At 43.4% G+C, this 18,009-nt stretch overlaps 1 protein-coding gene across 3 annotated transcripts in view; it reads right to left on the bottom strand.

The window, feature by feature from the left end:
- KCTD10 (potassium channel tetramerization domain containing 10) overlaps nt 1-18,009 on the bottom strand; it is a 36,678-nt gene that overhangs the window by 7,220 nt on the left and 11,449 nt on the right. For 2 of the 3 annotated variants that reach the window (XM_007180096.2, XM_057526300.1), the window contains exons 3-6: nt 12,767-12,936; nt 10,052-10,141; nt 9,675-9,727; nt 8,193-8,388 (exon numbers count right to left, since the gene is read on the bottom strand). In XM_007180096.2, the coding sequence (XP_007180158.1) occupies nt 8,193-8,388; nt 9,675-9,727; nt 10,052-10,141; nt 12,767-12,936 (509 nt within the window). The remainder of the gene's footprint in view (nt 1-8,192; nt 8,389-9,674; nt 9,728-10,051; nt 10,142-12,766; nt 12,937-18,009) is intronic. The other variant, XM_007180097.2, reaches the window with a different exon arrangement.

Here is an 18,009-nt window from a genome sequence, read left to right on the forward strand (position 1 = left end):
TCTTCTCTAAATAGAAAAGAAGTAAAAATCTATAGGAAAGAGAAAATCACAATTAGAAAATAAATCACTTAAAAAAGCCAGTACAAGGCTTCCCCGGTGGCACAGTGGTTGAGAATCTGCCTGCCAACGCAGGGGACATGGGTTCGAGCCCTGGCCCGGGAAGATCCCACATGCCGTGGAGAACTAAGCCCGTGTGCCACAAATACTGAGCCTGCGCTCTAGAGCTTGCGACACAACTACTGAGCCCGCGTGCCACAACTACTGATGCCCGCACACCTAGAGCCCACGCTCCACAATAAGAGAAGCCACCGCAATGAGAAGCCTGCACACCACAAAGAAGAGTAACCCCCAATCGCCCCAACTAGAGAAAGCCCATGAGCCGCAACAAAGACCCAACACAGCCAAAAATAAATAAATTTTTTAAAAAAGCCACTACAGATTAAAAAAAAAAAAAAAATCAAAAAATTTTCTGTGAAAGTGATGATAATGACAATGAACAGCAAAAGGATGAACATGAAGACGTAAAAGAGGACATCAAAATCATAAAATGTTGGGGAGGAGAGTAAGAAAATGTAGGGTTTTTTCCCCCTAAAATGTGTTTGAGCCTATATGACCACCAGTCTAAGGCAAATATATATAGGAAGGGCTTAACATACTTGAAAAACAGGGTAACCACAAATCAAAAACGTACAATAGATTCACAAAAACCGAAAAGAACATAAGTATAATGCAAAAGAATATCATCAAGCCACAAAAGGAAAAACGAAAAGAAAAAGGGACAATGAATATAAAACAACAGGAAAACAAGGTTTAAAATGGCAATAAATACATATCTATCAATAATTACCCTAAATGTCAATGGACTAAATGCTCTAGTCAAAAGACACAGAGTGGCAGATTGGATTAAAAAAACAAAAGCCTACAATACACTGCCTACTAGAGACCCACTTCAGGGCAAAGGACACACACAGACTGAAAGTGAAGAGATGGAAAAAGATATTTCATGCAAACGGAAGTGACAAGAAAGTGGGGGTCACAATACTAATATCAGACAAAACAGACTTTAAACCAAAGCCCATAAAGAAAGATAAAGAAGGACATTATATAATGATAAAAGGATCAATAAAAGAAAAAGATTTTATACTCATCAACGTATATGCACCTAATATAAGAGCACCCAAATACATAAAACAAATACTAACAGACGTAAAGGGAGAAAATTGACAGGAATACAATATTGGGTTGGCCAAAAAGTTCGTTCCGGTTTTTCTGTAACATCTTATGGGAAAACCAGAACGAACATTTTGGCCAACCCAACAGTGGGAGACTTTAACACCCCACTCACATCAATGGACAGATCTTCCAGAGAGAGACTCAATAAGGCAACAGAAATACTAAATGATACAATAGCACAGTTAGACTTAATTGATATTTTCATGACATTACATCCAAAAAAACCAGAATACACATTCTTTTCAAGTGCACATGGAACATTCTCTAGGATTGACCACATACTGGGGCACAAAACAAGCCTCAACAAATTTAGGAGTACAGAAATTATCTAAAGCATCTTTTCTGACACAACAGCATGAAACTAGAAATTAGCCACAGAAAAAGAAATGAGAAAAAAAAATTACATGGAGACTAAACAACATGCTACTAAAAAACCAATGGGTCGGGGCTTCCCTGGTGGCGCAGTGGTTGAGAGTCTGCCTGCCAATGCAGGGGAAACGGGTTCGGGCCCTGGTCTGGGAAGATCCCACATGCCGCGTAGCGGCTGGGCCCGTGAGCCACAATTGCTGAGCCTGCGCGTCTGGAGCCTGTGCTCCGCAACAAGAGAGGCCGCGATAGTGAGAGGCCCGCGCACCGCGATGAAGAGTGGCCCCCGCTTGCCACAGCTAGAGAAAGCCCTCGCACAGAAACGAAGACCCAACACAGCCATAAATAAATAAGTAAAATTAAAAAAAAAATTAAAAAAAAAAAAAAAAAACCAATGGGTCAACGATGAAATCAAAGAGGAAATTAAAAAATACCTTGAGACAAGTGACAATGAAAACACAACCATATAAAATCTATGGGATGCAGCAAAAGCAGTTCTTACAGGGAACTTCATAGAGATATAGGCCTTCCTCAAAAAAATGAGAAAAATCTCAAATAAACAACCTAACCTACCACTTAGAAGAATTAGAAAAAGAAGAAAAAACAAAACCTAGTCACCAGAAGGAAGGAAATAATAAGATCAGAGGGGAAATAGAGATTTTAAGAACAACATAGAAAAATCAATAAAACCAAGAGCTGGTTCTTTGAAAGGATAAACAAGATTGATAAACCTGGCCAAGCTCATGAAGAAGAAAAGAGAGAGAACTCAAATAAACAAATTAGAAATGAAAAAGGAGACATAACAATGGATACCACAGGAATACAAAAAACCATAAGGGAATACTAAGAACAATTATATGCCAACAAATTCAACAACCTCGAAGAAATGGACAAGTTTCTAGAAACATACAGCCCACCAAAACTGAATCAAGAAGAAACAGATAATTTGAACAGACCAATCAATAGAACTGAAATAGAATCTATAATTTAAAAACTCCCTACAAACAACAGTCCAGAACCAGACAGTTTCACAGGCAAACTCTACCAAACATACAAACAAGAACTTATACCTATCCTTCTCAAACTCTTCCAAAAAATTGAAGAGGAGGGAACATTCCCAAGGACATTCTATGAAGCCACCATCACTCTGATACCAAAACCAGAAAAAGACACCACTAAAGAAGAAAATTACAGGCCAATATCTTTGATGGTATAGGTGCAAAAATTCTCATCAAAATATTAGCAAACCAAATCCAACAACACATAAAAAAGATCATACATCACAACCAAGTGGGATTCATCCCAAATTCATAAGGATGGTTCAACATATGCAAATCAACATGATACACCACATAAACAAAAGACAAAAACCACATGATCATCTCAATAGATGCAGAAAAGGCATTTAACAAAAATGCAACATCCATTCATGATAAAAACTCTTACCAAAATGGGTATAGAGGGGACATATCTCTAAGTAGTAAAAGCTATTTATGACAAACCCACAGCCAATATAATACTCTGGTGAAAAGCTGAAAGCCTTCCCGCTAAAATCTGGAACAAGACAAGGATGCCCACTGTCGCCACTTCTATTCAACATAGTATTGGAAGTCCTAGCCACAGTAATCAGATAAGAAAAAGAAATAAAAGGTATCCAAATTGGAAGGGAAGAGGTAAAATTGTCATTATATTTAGATGATATAATACTATATAGAGAAAAACCCTAAGGACTCCACACAAAAACTACTAGAACTGGTAAATGAATTCAGCAAGGTAGCAGGACACAAGATTAATATACAGAAATTGGTTGCATTTCTTCACACCAAAAATGAAGTATGAGAAAGGGAATGTAAAAAAAATCAATACCTTTTAAAATCGCAACCCCCCAAATAAAATACTTAGGAATAAACCTCACCAAGGAGGTGAAAGACTTATATGCTGAGAACTATAAAACTTTAATAAAGGAAACTGAAGATGATTCAAAGAAATGGAAAGATATCCCATGCTCCTGGGTTGGAAGAATTAATACTGTTAAAATGGCCATATTACCTAAAGCAATATACAGATTTAACATGATCCCTATCAAATCACCCATGACATTTTTCACACAACTACAGCAAATAGTCCTAAAATTCACATGGAACCATAAAAGACCCAGAATTGCCAAAGCAATCCTGAAGAAAAAGAACAAAGCAGGGGGCATAACCATCTCAGACTTCAGATAATACTATGAAGCTACAGTAATCAAAACAGTATGGTACTGGCACAGAAACAGATATATGGATGGATGGAACAGTATAGAGAGCCCAGAAATAAACCCACACACCTACAGTCAATTGATCTTCAACAAAGGAGGCAAGAATATACAATGGGAAAAAGTCTCTTCAGCAAGTGGTGTTGGGAAAATTGGACAGCCACATGTAAATCAATGAAGTTAGAACACACCCTCTCACCACACACAAAAATAAACGCAAAATGGCTTAAAGACTTAAACGTAAGACATGACACCATAAAGCTCCTAGAAAAGATCATAGGCAAAACATTCTCTGACATAAACCATACCAATGTTTTCTTAGGTCAGTCTCCCAAGGCAATAGAAATAAAAACAAAAATAAACAAATGGGACCTAATCAAACTTTCAAGCTTTTGCACAGTAAAGGAAACCATAAACAAAACGAAAAGACAACCTACAGGATGGGAGAAAATATTTGCAAATAATGCGACCAACAAGGGCTTAATTTCCAAAATATACAAACAGTCATACAACTTAACAAAAAAAACAAACATACTAATCACAAAATGGGCAGAAAACCTAGAGAGACATTTCTCCAAAGAAGAAATACCGATGGCCAATAGGCATATGAAAAGATACTCAACATCACTAAATATTAGAGAAATGCAAATCAAAACTACAATGAACTACATTCTCACACCAGTCAGAATGGTCATCATTAAAAAGTCTACACAACATCGTTAATCAACTACAATATAAAATAAAAATTTAAAAATTTTTTGGTAATTGCAATCATTGTTGCTTTTGTTGTGGTCATCCATTTACAATACTTGGTGTCAGTTTATTTATCTCTTGTAAAAATAAAATACAGTGTGTGTGTGTGAAAAAAAAAGTTTAATAGGCTGAATTATATCAATTAATTTTCCAATGTTAAGCCAATCTTACATACATGGAATGAATTCTATTTGGTCATGCTGTATATTGCACTTTTTATATACTGTTGGATCCAGTTTGATAAAATTTTGTTTCGAATGTTTGCATGTAAAAAAAAAAAAAAGTAAATGAGCTATCAAGCTAAAAAATACAAATTAATTAATTAATTAGTTAAAAGAAATGATCATTGTTGAATCCCAATGTTAGTATTTTGGTATATTTTCTTCTATTTTTTTCCTGTTTATGGTTACATAGTTGTAATTATGATGTGCACATGATTTTTATCCTCATTTTTTTTCATTTAATATTGTTGAGCATCCTTGAAATTTATCAGAGGTTCATATTGAAAGTTTTGATAATGTTTACATTCATTAATACCATTTGAGTATATATTTTTAACTTTCTTTTTTACAAGTTTATTAACGTAGAATTTTGTACAATAAATTTCTCATACATAAAGTAGGCAATTTGATGAGCTATGACAGCTATATGCACACATGAAACTACCATCACAATCAGGATATGGAACATTTCCATCACCCCCAAAGGTTTTATCATGCCCCATTACAATTATCCCTCCCCAGGCAAGCACTCTTATTTTCTACCATTGTGTGCATTTTCTAGAATTTTATATGAAAGGAATCCTACAGGATATACTGGGGGTTTTTTGTTTTTGTTTTTTTGGTCTAGCTTCTGTCATTCAGCCTAATGCATTTGAGACTCATCCATGTTGTTACATGTATCCGTAGTTTTTACCTTTTTATCACTGACTGGTATGCTGTTGTACAGCATGTAATTTTCTTCATAAAATGTCCAGAGAACAACAAAACCACACTGAGATTCAGATGCCAGGCACCTCCTATATACATTTGACTCATGGTGCCTGTGAATTAAATTCAGCCCTCAACATAATTATATATTTTCATAAGTCATAGAATTTGAGGTCATTTACAAATAATGAAAATCCCTAACGTTAAATTCATTCACTTATTCATTCATTCATTCAAGATATGTAACTTTGCTAGGTACTTCTAGGTACTTGAGCTACATCAGCAAACCAAACAACTTTTCCTTGTTGAGATCATATTGTAATAGGAAAAGGTAGAAGATTATATTTCTAATAAGTAGTAAATATAAACATGTAAATCATCTAGTTTTGTAGATGTTCGTAAGTTTTACATAAAAAAGAAAAAATTGAGCTGGGTAAGGCAGATTGGGAGTACCAGGAGTGTGTTTGGGGGACAGAAGTTGGTTTTAAGTTTAAATAGAGCAATCAGAGTAAGCCTTAGTGAGGTCTGAGTTTTAAAATCTGACAAAGTCAGGGATCTATCTATCATAGCATTTTCTACTGAATTCTTTGTAAACATTATATGGCTATATAATGTTCAGTTGAGTGGTTACATCATAATTCGCTTAGTTAGAGCTATAGATGAACATTCAGATTAGCTCTAATTTTCATTGCTATATATAATGTCTCTATGAACATTGTTGTGAATAAAGCTTTTGAATTGTCTATTGTGTACTTACGATAGATTTTGAAGAAGTACAGTTATTGTAAAAAAAGGACATAAACTTTTTTCTTTTACTTTTTAAGATTTTTAAAATGTTGAATCATTATTGTATTCCTAAGATTAAATCCTTAGATATTATATATTATTATTTTCTAACATTGTTAGATTCACTTTAACTTTAAATTATGATTTTACATCTATTTAAAAAATAAAACTGACCTATAAAAAAAATTTTTTTTAATTTAAAAATTAAACACAAAAAAATTAAATAAAATACCTTCAAAAAAAAGAAAAAGGTCTACAAATAACAATTGTTGGAGAGGGTGTGGAAAAAAGGGAACCCTCCTACACTGTTGGTAGGAATGTAAGTTGGTGCAGCCACTATGGAAAACAGTGTAGAGGTTTTCCTCAGAAAACTAAAAACAGAATTACCATATGATCCTGCAATCCCCGGGCATATACCCAGACAAAACTATAATTCAAAAAAAGATACATGCACCCCTATGTTCATAGCAGCACTATTCACAATAGTCACGACATGGAAACAACCTAAATGTCCATCAACAGATGAATGGATAAAGAAGATGTGGTACATATATACAATGGACTACTATTCAGCCATAAAAAAGAAAGAAATAATGCCATTTGCAGTAACATGTATGCAAATAGAGATTATCATACTAAGTGAAGTAGGTCAGAAAGAGAAAGACAAATACCATATAATATCACTTATATGTGGAATCTAAATTATGACACAAATGAACCTATCTATGAAACAGAAAGAGAATCATGGACACAGAGAATAGACTGGTGGTTGCCAAGGGGGAGGAGGATGGGAGAGGGATGGAGTGGGAGTTTGGGATTAGCAGATGCAAACTGGTATATATAGGATGGATAAACAACAAGGTCCTACTGTATAGCACAGGGAACTATATTTAATATCCTGTGATAAACCATAATGGAAAAGAATGTGAAAAAGAATGTATATATGTATAACTGAGTCACTCTGCTGTACAGCAGCAATTAACACAACATTATAAATCAACTATACTTCAATAAAAAGAAAAAAAAAGAAGGGAGGAAAACAAAAAACAAAAAACAACCCAGTCACATAGCCTAAGGAGGAGGGTAGGCAAGCAGAAACCTAAAGGGAGTGAATATCAATTAACAGTGGACCAGATCTCTAACCACACTCTGCAGCACAATCTAGCTTTGCAAAACAGCAAAGGGACAGAAGCCAAGGGAGAGGTCAGGTCCACTGGTTTGCAGAGGATGACATAAAAATGGGTCCAGAGTCCAGATCAGTCAGGGAGTCATGTGCTGCGAAGAAGCCACCCAGATTCACGAGGAGTGCTGAGGGGGCCCCGTGAGGGTGGAGGGCTGCCCAAGTCAGTGGGTAAGAGGAGGACAGATGACAAGGAAGTAGTAGCTCATGACCAGAAGGCCAAGGTCAAGACCTTGAAGGTAGCACTGCTCCTGATGAGTGAGATGGATGGGGCCAGTGTGGTGGGAAACAGCGTCGAGCCGAAGACAGAAAGGAGCTGGCACAGGTCAGATCAGATCACTGATGGGATCAGATCACTGATGACAGAGGAGAAAATGCAGGCAGCGGGGTACACACGGGTACAAGGACCCGTCTGAATCAACCTTTACGGAAAAGGAACCCAGGAGCAGTATGACTGTCTATATTTACTGGGTGTCAGAAAGGAAACGCCATTCTGTTTTTCCAAGCCTACATCTGGATCTTTCCAGGGCCCAAAAGAGAATGAATATTTGAACAATGAGCAGTCATGAGTCAAGGAAAGCATTTTTAGAGCCCTTCCCTCTTGAAGTGTATTTTGCTCAAGGAGAAAGGGAAGTTTTTCAAATACAGATTTCAGGCCAGCCACTCAGAACCATCCTCTGGAGGCCCTTACCTTGGTCTGTTTCTTCTCGGTGGCGTAGACGATAGAGGTACAGCAGACTTCAGCGATCTTGCGGCCTTGGCCATAGAAGGACCAGCAGCAGATTTCATCCCCAATGACATCCTTTATGAACAGGACCCTTCCATTAAAGCGCAGGGACAGCTTATCAAACAGTTCGATGTTCTTCAACATATTGTCGTCAGAATTGCTGCAAAAGAGCATTTGATAAGGTGATTGATTACAAGCTGGTGTTAACAGCCACCGCTAGTGGGGGAGTGTTTCCACACACTGGGCCCATTATCTCCACCATCCCTTTTCAACCTCATGTTAAGCCCGTGAAGAAGGCACTACAGTCCCCAAAGCTCAACGGAAAGCAAGGGTCAGAGAAATTAGGGGACTGCCTGCGGCCAAAAACTAATAAATGGCAGAGCTGAGCCTCAAAAACACAGCTCTAGCCTCCAAGTCTGCGCTCCTCACCAGTGTGCTAGAGCGGACGCCCTGCTGTGCAACAGCCAGGGATGAAATGGTGAAACCACGGGGTCTGCAGGCACAGGCACCAGGTGGGGGACATGGAGGAGAGCCCCACGGAGCCCCATGAGAGGATGAGTGACCCGCTCGAGGGAGACTTTTTATCCTGGGTCCATTTATGGGTCTTGAGTAACTTCATCTAATACCCCTACAACCCGTAAGTTCCTGATTTAGAGCCACATGTTCCCAAGAGCCACAAGGCATTCTGGAAACCCGTATATATTGCCAGTGGGAACATAAAATGGCGTAGTCACTTTGGAAAACAGTTCGGCAGGTCCTCAAGTGATTAAACCTACAGTTACCGTAGGACCCAGCAATTGCACTCCTAGGTATCCACCCACGAGAAATGAAAACATGTACGTGTACATGAATGTCCACAGCAGCATTACTCCTAATGGCCAGAAGGTGGCAACAACCCTAACTGTCCATCAGCTGATGAATGAACAAAACGTAGTCTGTCTGAACAATGGAATATTTTTCAGCCATAAAATGAATGAAGTACTGATGCGTGCCACAACATGGGTGAACTTTGAAAACGTTATGCTAAGTGAAAGAAGCCAGACACAAAAAGCAACATATTATAAGATCCTATATATATGAAATGTCCGGTGTAGGCAAATCCATAGGAACAGAAAGCAAAATAGTGGTTGCCTAGGGCTGGGGGAGATAAGAGGGTGGGGGGACATGGGGAGTGACTGCTAACAGGTACAGGTTTCCTTCTGAGGTGATGAAAATGGTCTAGAATTAGGTAAGTGGTGATGGTTGCACAACTCTGAATATACTAAAAAACACTGAATTGTGTATTTTTAAACGGTGAATTTTATGGTATGTGTGAATTAGATTTCATATCTATCAATCCATCTGGGCATTCTAGAAGTGCAAAAAGGCCGCCCTCATCTGAAGGGAACGAGGGGAGCTGGGCCTGGCTGGTGTGAGTGCAGATGTCTTTTCTGGCCAACTCCTTACCTGGTATACGAGTATTTGTTGTTACTTCTGTTGTAGAGCAACTTCACGGCTGGCTGTGGGTTGTTTTAAAAAAAAAGGAAGAAGAGAGTCACTTGGAGTGCAGGTGCGAAGGACCACAGGCTTCCCACAGCGCTGGAGGCCTGCCATCCGCCTGAAGAGGCAGGTAAGCGTAGCCTGCTGGCGGGGGTGGGGCTGGAGAGGGAGACTGCGTGAGCCAGCACCAGGAGAAACACAGAATGAGCTGTACGCTCCCATTCCTGACCCCCTCTCAGGCCTTGCCCAGGCAATTTCGCACATTTTTATTCCAAAACTTACTCAGAAGAACCTCCACCACTTTTGGTAGCAAAAGAAATGCCACAAGGTTGCCTCCACCATACCTTATTTGAAGTCGCTATAAGTTTCTGTTCTTCCTTGGATGAGGTGATGACAGGAACTTTGCAGAAAGGCTCATAAGTATCTTTGTTCTGCTGGAACAAAACATGCTTTCAGCCTGGGAGGCCTGCCCAGCATTGAACTGTTTAAGCTGGCCTTCCGGGCAAAGACGGACTCTGGCGAGGGGAGATGGGGCAGCCATGGCTGGGAAGAGAGGCAGATTCCAGCACCAGTGAAGTAGGATGGGGGACGACCAGGAGTGGAGTTCTCCAGTGAACCCGCTCTTCGGCCAGGACTGTTATATGCCAGGGTGCTTGGCATATAAATACTAACAACGACGACACATTTCACAGCCCAGGAAGCCACTCAAAAGCCACAGCCCAGGAAGCCACCCTAAACATGGCAGATGAAATATGATTGCATCAAAGCTCCTAAAACCCCACTGCAATGACTGCAGAGGAATTATAAGCCCATAAGGAGAGAAAGAATGGGAAAAGTGAGGTCAGCAGACAAAAGACGCCAAAAATTCAAGTCTGGAAAGCAGGTCTCAAATGAGTGATAACCAAGGAGAAGGAGAACGCTGAAACCTAAGTTGGCAGATGGGAAAGAATCCACAGCTGTGAAGGCTGGTGGGCTCAGGGCAAGAGCAGAGCGCTGCTTGCTAGTCGGCAGAAGCACTGCTGAGACCTCCAGATGGATCCCCTACCCCAGCCGGGCAGGAGAAAAGTCCACTTTCCTGGAGCAGTTTGTACAGGAGAGGACAGGGCTGAGTTGCTATTCTGAAAAGGGGGGATTAAGTGAACGATCTACACACTAAATGGTGAGCCCTACCCCCACCCCAGCCCCTTCTCCTACTCAGATCTCAGAAGGCAGCCAGTCAGGCTTATACACGCCAGGCAAGGGAGTGGAGGACTCCTCTACAGGGAACCACCTTTCCAAAAAAAAAGGCTTACAGATTCTGACATTGAGAGTTCCCACTGAAAAAGCCAGCCTTATCATCTGCCACTGAAGCCCACTGGACAACAATATATACAGTGTTTCAGAGCCTTTACTCTTGAATTTCAACAGACCAAGGACCATCAGATTATACTCGGAAAGGCTCTCAAATATGAGACTGAAACTGAAACAGAGAGAAAAAGTAAGAGAAGGAGTCACACAATGAAGGCAGCAGAAAGAAAACTTCAAATAGTATCATCAGACAGATGAGAGCAGATATCGCATCCCATGAAACAAGATCAGCGTGCTATATAAAAAAGAGCACTCAGAGAACAAGAAAAGGCTCTAGGGAGTTAGAAATACGATAGCAGAAATGAAAAATTCAATAGAAGCGCTGAAAAGATAAAACTGAAAAAATCCTCTGAGAAAATAGAAGGATAAGGGCGACAGAAACTAGGAGGTCAGTCCCGGAGGTTTAATCTCAGACTAACAGAAACCACAAAAAGGAACCCAGAGGGCATGTCTCTAAGACAAAGATGAAACAGAGATTCCCTGATGTGTCTGAACATACCAAAAGGAGACTGAAGTTTCTGAGAATTTAGGGCTGAATTAGGGTTGTGTGCTTAGAAAACCAAGCAAACAAAAGACAATGAAGCAATCACTAATTCTGGCAAACTGAAAAGTTACACGAGAAAGGAAACAATCACTGTATACTCTGTGGCTCAACTGTTAACAATATTTACATGACTCAACGTAAACTCTGAGTATGGATTTAATCAAAACTGTGATAAACTATACTGGGAGAAGGAATATGTGCATGCAAGTTTGGTAGTGGCTGGGGGTGGTGCATGAGCTAAATTTTAATTTTCTACAGAAATGCCAGTAGATAATGTGGTAAACTGAAAAATCAATAAATAGTATAAGAAATAGGTGAGTAAACAACTGCTGCAAGAATTAAAAGAGGCTGCTGCAGGGGTGGGAGTGGGTGAAAGGCGTATGGTAGTGTTTTTGACATCAACCTAGCCTTACAATACTAACTTGACTTGGTAAACGCTTTACATGCATTACTTTAATAAACATACAAATGAAATAAAAAATAACAAAGTAAAAGCTACAACATTCAGTTAGATTTACAGGGAATTCACAGACTCGCAGTAGCGGCAGGGGTGGTTTGTGCAAATAACAGTTCCTCAGGCAGACTGGCATTGTGGGTACTGCCCCAGTGGAGAGCCACCCAAGAGCCTCACGTTTACAGATCCAATTCCTAGGACAACGCAAAGGGGCTCTTCTGATTCTCTGCCATGTCTTAACTTGCCTTGAAATAAATGGCTGCTGGCTACATCTAGAAGCGTTCTGATTTTGTAGGGATTTTACTGTCCCTAGACTTGACCCCAGTGGTCCTGCCCCAGCTCCAGCTGAGGAGTGAGGGGTGTCTGTCTGTAGAGATTACACTGGACTCTCAACAATGACTTGTGGGATGAGAATAAGTCTCCCAATGAGTCCAGAAAAAGGATCAGGTTTTACACCCCATGGCTCGGTACTGAAGGGTTACAATGCACACAGGGAGAGGACCCAACACCATGGGGGCTGAAATAAGCCAGAGAACAGTCAGGTGGCCTCAGCATCACAGGGAAGCCTCTCGGGGGTCGCACAGGCCAGAGGGGAGCAGCTCCGGGGTCAACTCATTAACTCTCACAACAGCTCAATGAGGGAGGGGGACAATGAGAAAGGCAGATGAGTCTGGGGCTCCCCCCGCCCACACGGGGAGAAAGGGTGATACCTACTTGCAGGGCTGCCTGGCACTCTTCCACCAGGCCCTGGACCAGGTAGTACTTGGCTTCTGCCAGCAGCTCCTCGATCTCCCGGCGGCTCTCAGGCAAGGGGACCGCCCCGTCACGAAGGTAGTTGAGTATCGTACCAAAGTGCTTCCCACAGCGGTCAATGAGGATCCAGCCTGCGGTGGGAGGAGCGGGGAGGAGAGCTGGGGTGTCTCTTGGCTCCCACCACCTCCGGGGAGAGGACCACAGAGACGGTCGCGGCCCCACCTGCCCAGCTACCAGCAAAGGGCTGACCAGGCCCCGCTGGCTGCAGACAAGCACACCCCGGACTCACTGGTTTGGGCTCCTTTATTTTATTTATTTATTTTTAACTCTTTGGCCACACCGAAGGAAGGATTGAACCGGTACCCCCTGCAAAGGAAGCACGGAGTCTTAACCACTGGACTGCCAGGGAAGTCCACGGCCCCTGGGTCCTGAAAGCATGTTCCTGAAGTACCTCAAAAATCCCTTTGTCAAGAATATCCCAAGAGGGCCTACCCCACACCTGGATAAAATGGGTCCAAATGAGCACATCCCATTGACAGGGGAAAGGCTTCTGGTGTGAAAATATCTACTCCCTTTTTCAACAATGCTTTTTTTCAGACTCCCAAATAACAGAGCCATTTCTAAGGAAGCAGACGGCTCACTGCCGCAGGCTGTGACATCTGACTCCCAAGGGTGAGCCCCAGGCACTCACCAGCACCATCAAAGAAAATTCCATCCAACCCCCCACACAAGTGTTTAGTGGCTGGCTAACAACAGCGATCTGAGATAAATGGTGACCAGCCAGACCCTGCCCTCAAGCAGTTCAGTCTAACTTGGGGAGATGGCGCTGGCATTCATGAGATACGGAAACACTTCCCAGCTGCTGACCCGAACCAGGCACAGTGCGAAATCGTGCCCTGCGGGTGGGGGCAAGGCGAGTCCTGCCGCTTCTCAGTGTCTTCTCCAGTCTCCAGTCCTGGCCCTGGCCTGCAGGGCCCGCTCGACGGCTTCTCGAAATTCCTCCGCTGAAATGCAAGTGCTACTGGGAAGAGGAAAGAGGACTGGAGCCTGGGAAGGGGAGGAGGAGGTACCAGAAGGGGAAGCAGGGATGAAGTGAAGACCAAGTACATCTCAAGAGAAAACGTGAAGCCAGACAGACAGAGAAGTCCCGGCCTTCCTGACAAGCAGGGTCACCCCGGGAAGGGGGACCCAAGTCTCCTGCTGTGCACTGCAGGTGAGGAAACACCAGTGCCCAGGGAAGTTAGGAGGTTCACACAGGAATCAGTCATCATTCTCTGCCCCTGCTTTCCCTCAATTTGGGAAAAGAGCCAGGTTTCCACTCTCAGACCACTATGTCTTCCCAAATCCTCCTCAGACCCCGGGCCCCGGATCAGTGGCAGAGGCCAATGGAGGCCACGTGCAGCCAAGGCACCTTCTCACGTCTGGTCACAAGTCGGCCCGCCTCCCCCGAGTCCAGCCCCACCAAGTGTGCTCAGGTGTTCTAGTGCACTAGTTAGTGTTCTCTGCAGCCATCACCAGGAGAGTTGACAACGAGGCCATTTCCACGTTCCGCTTTGCAACTACTCCTCAGTCCGCGGTTCCTGGGCCTTTGGTTAAAGGTCCCGTCTCGTCCCTCCAGAGCCTTCTGCTTGGCACTTGCACGCTGCTATGGCTTCCTGAGTACAGCGAGAAGTTAATCCCCAATCTCGGCAAACACAAAGCAAATGTGTGGCCTGGAGTCAAACCCTGGATCCGAGGAAGGACAACGAGGCCTTCCCAGGTGTGGTAAATCCTCTCACCTTGACAGTGCCCACTGGACATTATGCAACCACTCCTTTCTCCAGCCGAGACAACAAAGTGCGGACTCAGCATCTGTTCCGCAGCTCAGATGCCTACAGGGGCCTTGAGCACACAGGATGACCAAGTGCGGGTGGGCAGGGAGGACCACAGCACAGGCCCTGCCTCTCCCCGCCCCCCACAAGGGGGCGCTTCTCGCTCCAGCCAAAACTGGCCGGGCAGGGATGAGGCCCAGGGCTGAGAGAGCCCCTGAGGTTCCAGGAGAAGCCAAAAATGCAGATTTCCCTGTGAAATCTCCTGACTTCTAAAGAACAGTAAACTGATTTTTTTTTTTAAACCTGTCATTAACCCACCACAGGGCAGCCAAAACAGGGCCTGCTGGCCACCAGTTTGTGACCCCTGTGTTACTGTGGATCAAGTGCTCTCCTTCCAGCGAGCCAACAAGGTATGGAAAGACCGTATTATCTTCCCAACAGTTCTTGCTGATGGAGGCTCATTCCCCTGCATTTTCCACAGATGAAAACAGAGGCTCAGAGAGGTTCAGGGACACTCCCAAGTTGGGGAGGCAGAACTAAACCACAAAGAACAAGCAAGGAACGCGTAGGAAAACTCTTTTCATCATACGAAACTGAGAAGACACGTAGAACCTCAGTCTTTGGGAGAAAGGGCAACAAATTCCACCCAGCTGCTCTGGGAAGAAAATGTCTTTGTCTGCCTTTGATGCGTGGACAACGCAGCCGCTCAGAAAGCACGAGGGCCCCTGAAATCAATTACCCAAGTGACAGTCCAGAGTTTCCATAAACGAACAGGCGGACCGTGACACTGGGCTCTGGCTCAAGAATGCTGTCAGGAAATGCTTGTGGTGAAGGAATCATACTTTGGACAAATAAGGGCAAAAAAAAAGAGCAGAGCCAGGCACGCTCTCCATGAGGTTTCAATTAGCATTTTGACTTCAAAATATTTTAGTTGCTTTCAAAGCAGGAATCGATCCCTTTGAAACAGTCAGCTCCAGTGCCCAGCATATAGACAAGCTAAGGGAAGCCAAGCCAGGTCGGGGCGACCTGGGATCCCCGGCCCCTTCGGCAGGGCTGGGAAGAAGAGTGAGGGGTGTAGACCCGGAGGCTCTGGGATGGGTTGAGTGAGACAGCACAGGCCTGTACTGGAAACCCAGCTCTGCACCTACTTGCTGGATGATGTCGGTGTCTCACTTAACCTCTCTCTGTCCGACAGTTTCCTGTTCTAAAAATGGTTCCTCCCTGGGCTGGCATAAAGGTAAGATGAGAGAATGTACAGGAAGCACAGAGCACAATGCCGGGTCCGCCAGCAGCCATCAAATTAGGTCTCTGATGGTGAGCCCTTTACATATGTCATCATCACTGGAGAACAGAGAGGAGTGGCAGCGGCATCCAGAGGCAGAATGTTCCAGCCCCCAGGAAGGGGGTCTGCGTGGTTTTTGGGGTGCCTGGGAGGAGGCTTGGCTCAGAGTTGGGGGACTGGACCGCCGGGCTTCCCCCTCCCAGCCCCGCCAGCAGACCAGGTACTTCCTCTCTCCTTCCCTCCCCCACCTCCTCCAGGGAGCTTTCACTGACCTCTCCTTCTCCATACTAAGGTATTTAGATTTTTATGGTCCCCAAACTTGCCTGTTCATAAGTTGCCTAAGGTACTTGGGTCCTTGTTACAAATTCAGACTCTTGGAAGTAGCCTCATTCCTGAGTCAGAATCTCTAGGGCAGGGTTTCTCTGCCTCAGCACTACGGACACTTTAGACCGGGTAATTCTTTCTTATGGAGAGACTCTCCATACGGTATGTAGCAGCACCCCGGCCCCCACCCACGAGCATTCCCACCCCCAAACTGTGACACCCAGAAATGCCTCTGGATATTGCCAAGTGTCCCTGAGGGTCAAAAATCATCTCTGGTTGAGCACCACTGACTGAAATAGATCAAAGACCTAAATGTAAAAAATAATGTAAAAACTTCGAGGTATCAAAGTCAACAAATCAGATCGGGAGAAGATATTTACAACATAAGACCACAAAGAAATATGATCCAGAATATATACTTCTACAAAGAAAGAAAAAAAGGAAAACGGGAAAATGTGTAAAGATACTGTCCGGCAGCTAAATGATGAAACACAAATGGCCAATAAACATAAGTCACTCAATGCACTGGAAATTAGGAAATGCTAAATAAAACAACAAAGTACCGTATCATAACCATCAGATTGGCAGTAAGTAAACAATGACAGGTGCCCAGTGTTGGCAAAAATTCAGACCCCTGTGGGGAGGATAACTGACACAGCCGCTGATACCTAATCAAGCCAAGGACATGATCCCCAATTCCCCTCTTGGGAATCAACTCCAGGACAGAGCTCCCGGTGGTGGGTAGGATCTTAATGCCGTGGGCCCTGGGGTGGCTGGCTGGGGCCTGGGGACTCCAGAGCTTCTTCATTCACCAAAGTAAAAATATTATTTTCTGGGTGTGCCACGATGTGGCAAAGGTTGGGAAGCAGAGCCCACACACGCACTGGGAGAGTGCTGGAGAATGATAATATTCCCAACAGTGAACGCTGGAAACGGCCTAAATCACCATCACAGAACATGGATCCATAAACTGCATGGAACGCTCTACTTCAGGGAAATGTGTGAACTAGAGCGGTTTTTTCATGGCTCAATCTCACAGGCATAATGCTCACTAAAGCAAAAGCTAAAAAGCTACGTACAAGCTATAACACGTAACACCATTTATATGATGTTTAAAAATGCACCAACTACACGGTGGTTACGGACATAAACAGTTGTAGTAACAGTAATTCGTGCAAAGCCCCACACCTGTGGTTCTCAGCCCTGGCCGTGCATTAGAATCCCACGGCGAGCTCTTCAAGTCCTAAACCCAGCACACCCTGTCCAGTTACATCTGGCTGAGGCGTGGGGGCGGGGCAGGGGGGGGACGGACGACAGGCATCAAGGTTTAGCTCTGAGGGTGACTCACCGTGCAGCAAAGACTGAAATCCACCCCAGTGACCCCACAGTCAAGCTACTTAGAGGTCCTCGTTGGAAGGGAGAGAGGCAGAGAGGGTAAAGAGAAGCCCCATAGGTCCAGGTAATGTTTTAGTCCTTGTCTGAGTTGGGGCACAAGGGAGTTTGTTACATTATGCAGTTTAAACGCTTTCAACATATTACAGAATTTTGCATAAGGCAGGAGGCCTGGAGAGCTCAGGGAAACGGGTACTGCAGTTTTCCCACTTATTACACTGCCCCACTGGTTTTCTAGGGAACGCGTACTGATAATTAGATAAATGACTCTCTTCTCTGATCTAGTTTATAGACTTCCTCACTCCAGAAACATTAGCCAGAGACCAGACACCATTTAAGGCAGGAAAGTACTACAAGCAACAGGGATGAAGCAGGCAACTATAGGTGAGGGCCAG

The sequence above is a fragment of the Balaenoptera acutorostrata genome, chromosome 13 (genome assembly GCF_949987535.1).
Source record: "Balaenoptera acutorostrata chromosome 13, mBalAcu1.1, whole genome shotgun sequence".
Classification (NCBI taxonomy): Eukaryota; Metazoa; Chordata; class Mammalia; order Artiodactyla; family Balaenopteridae; genus Balaenoptera; species Balaenoptera acutorostrata.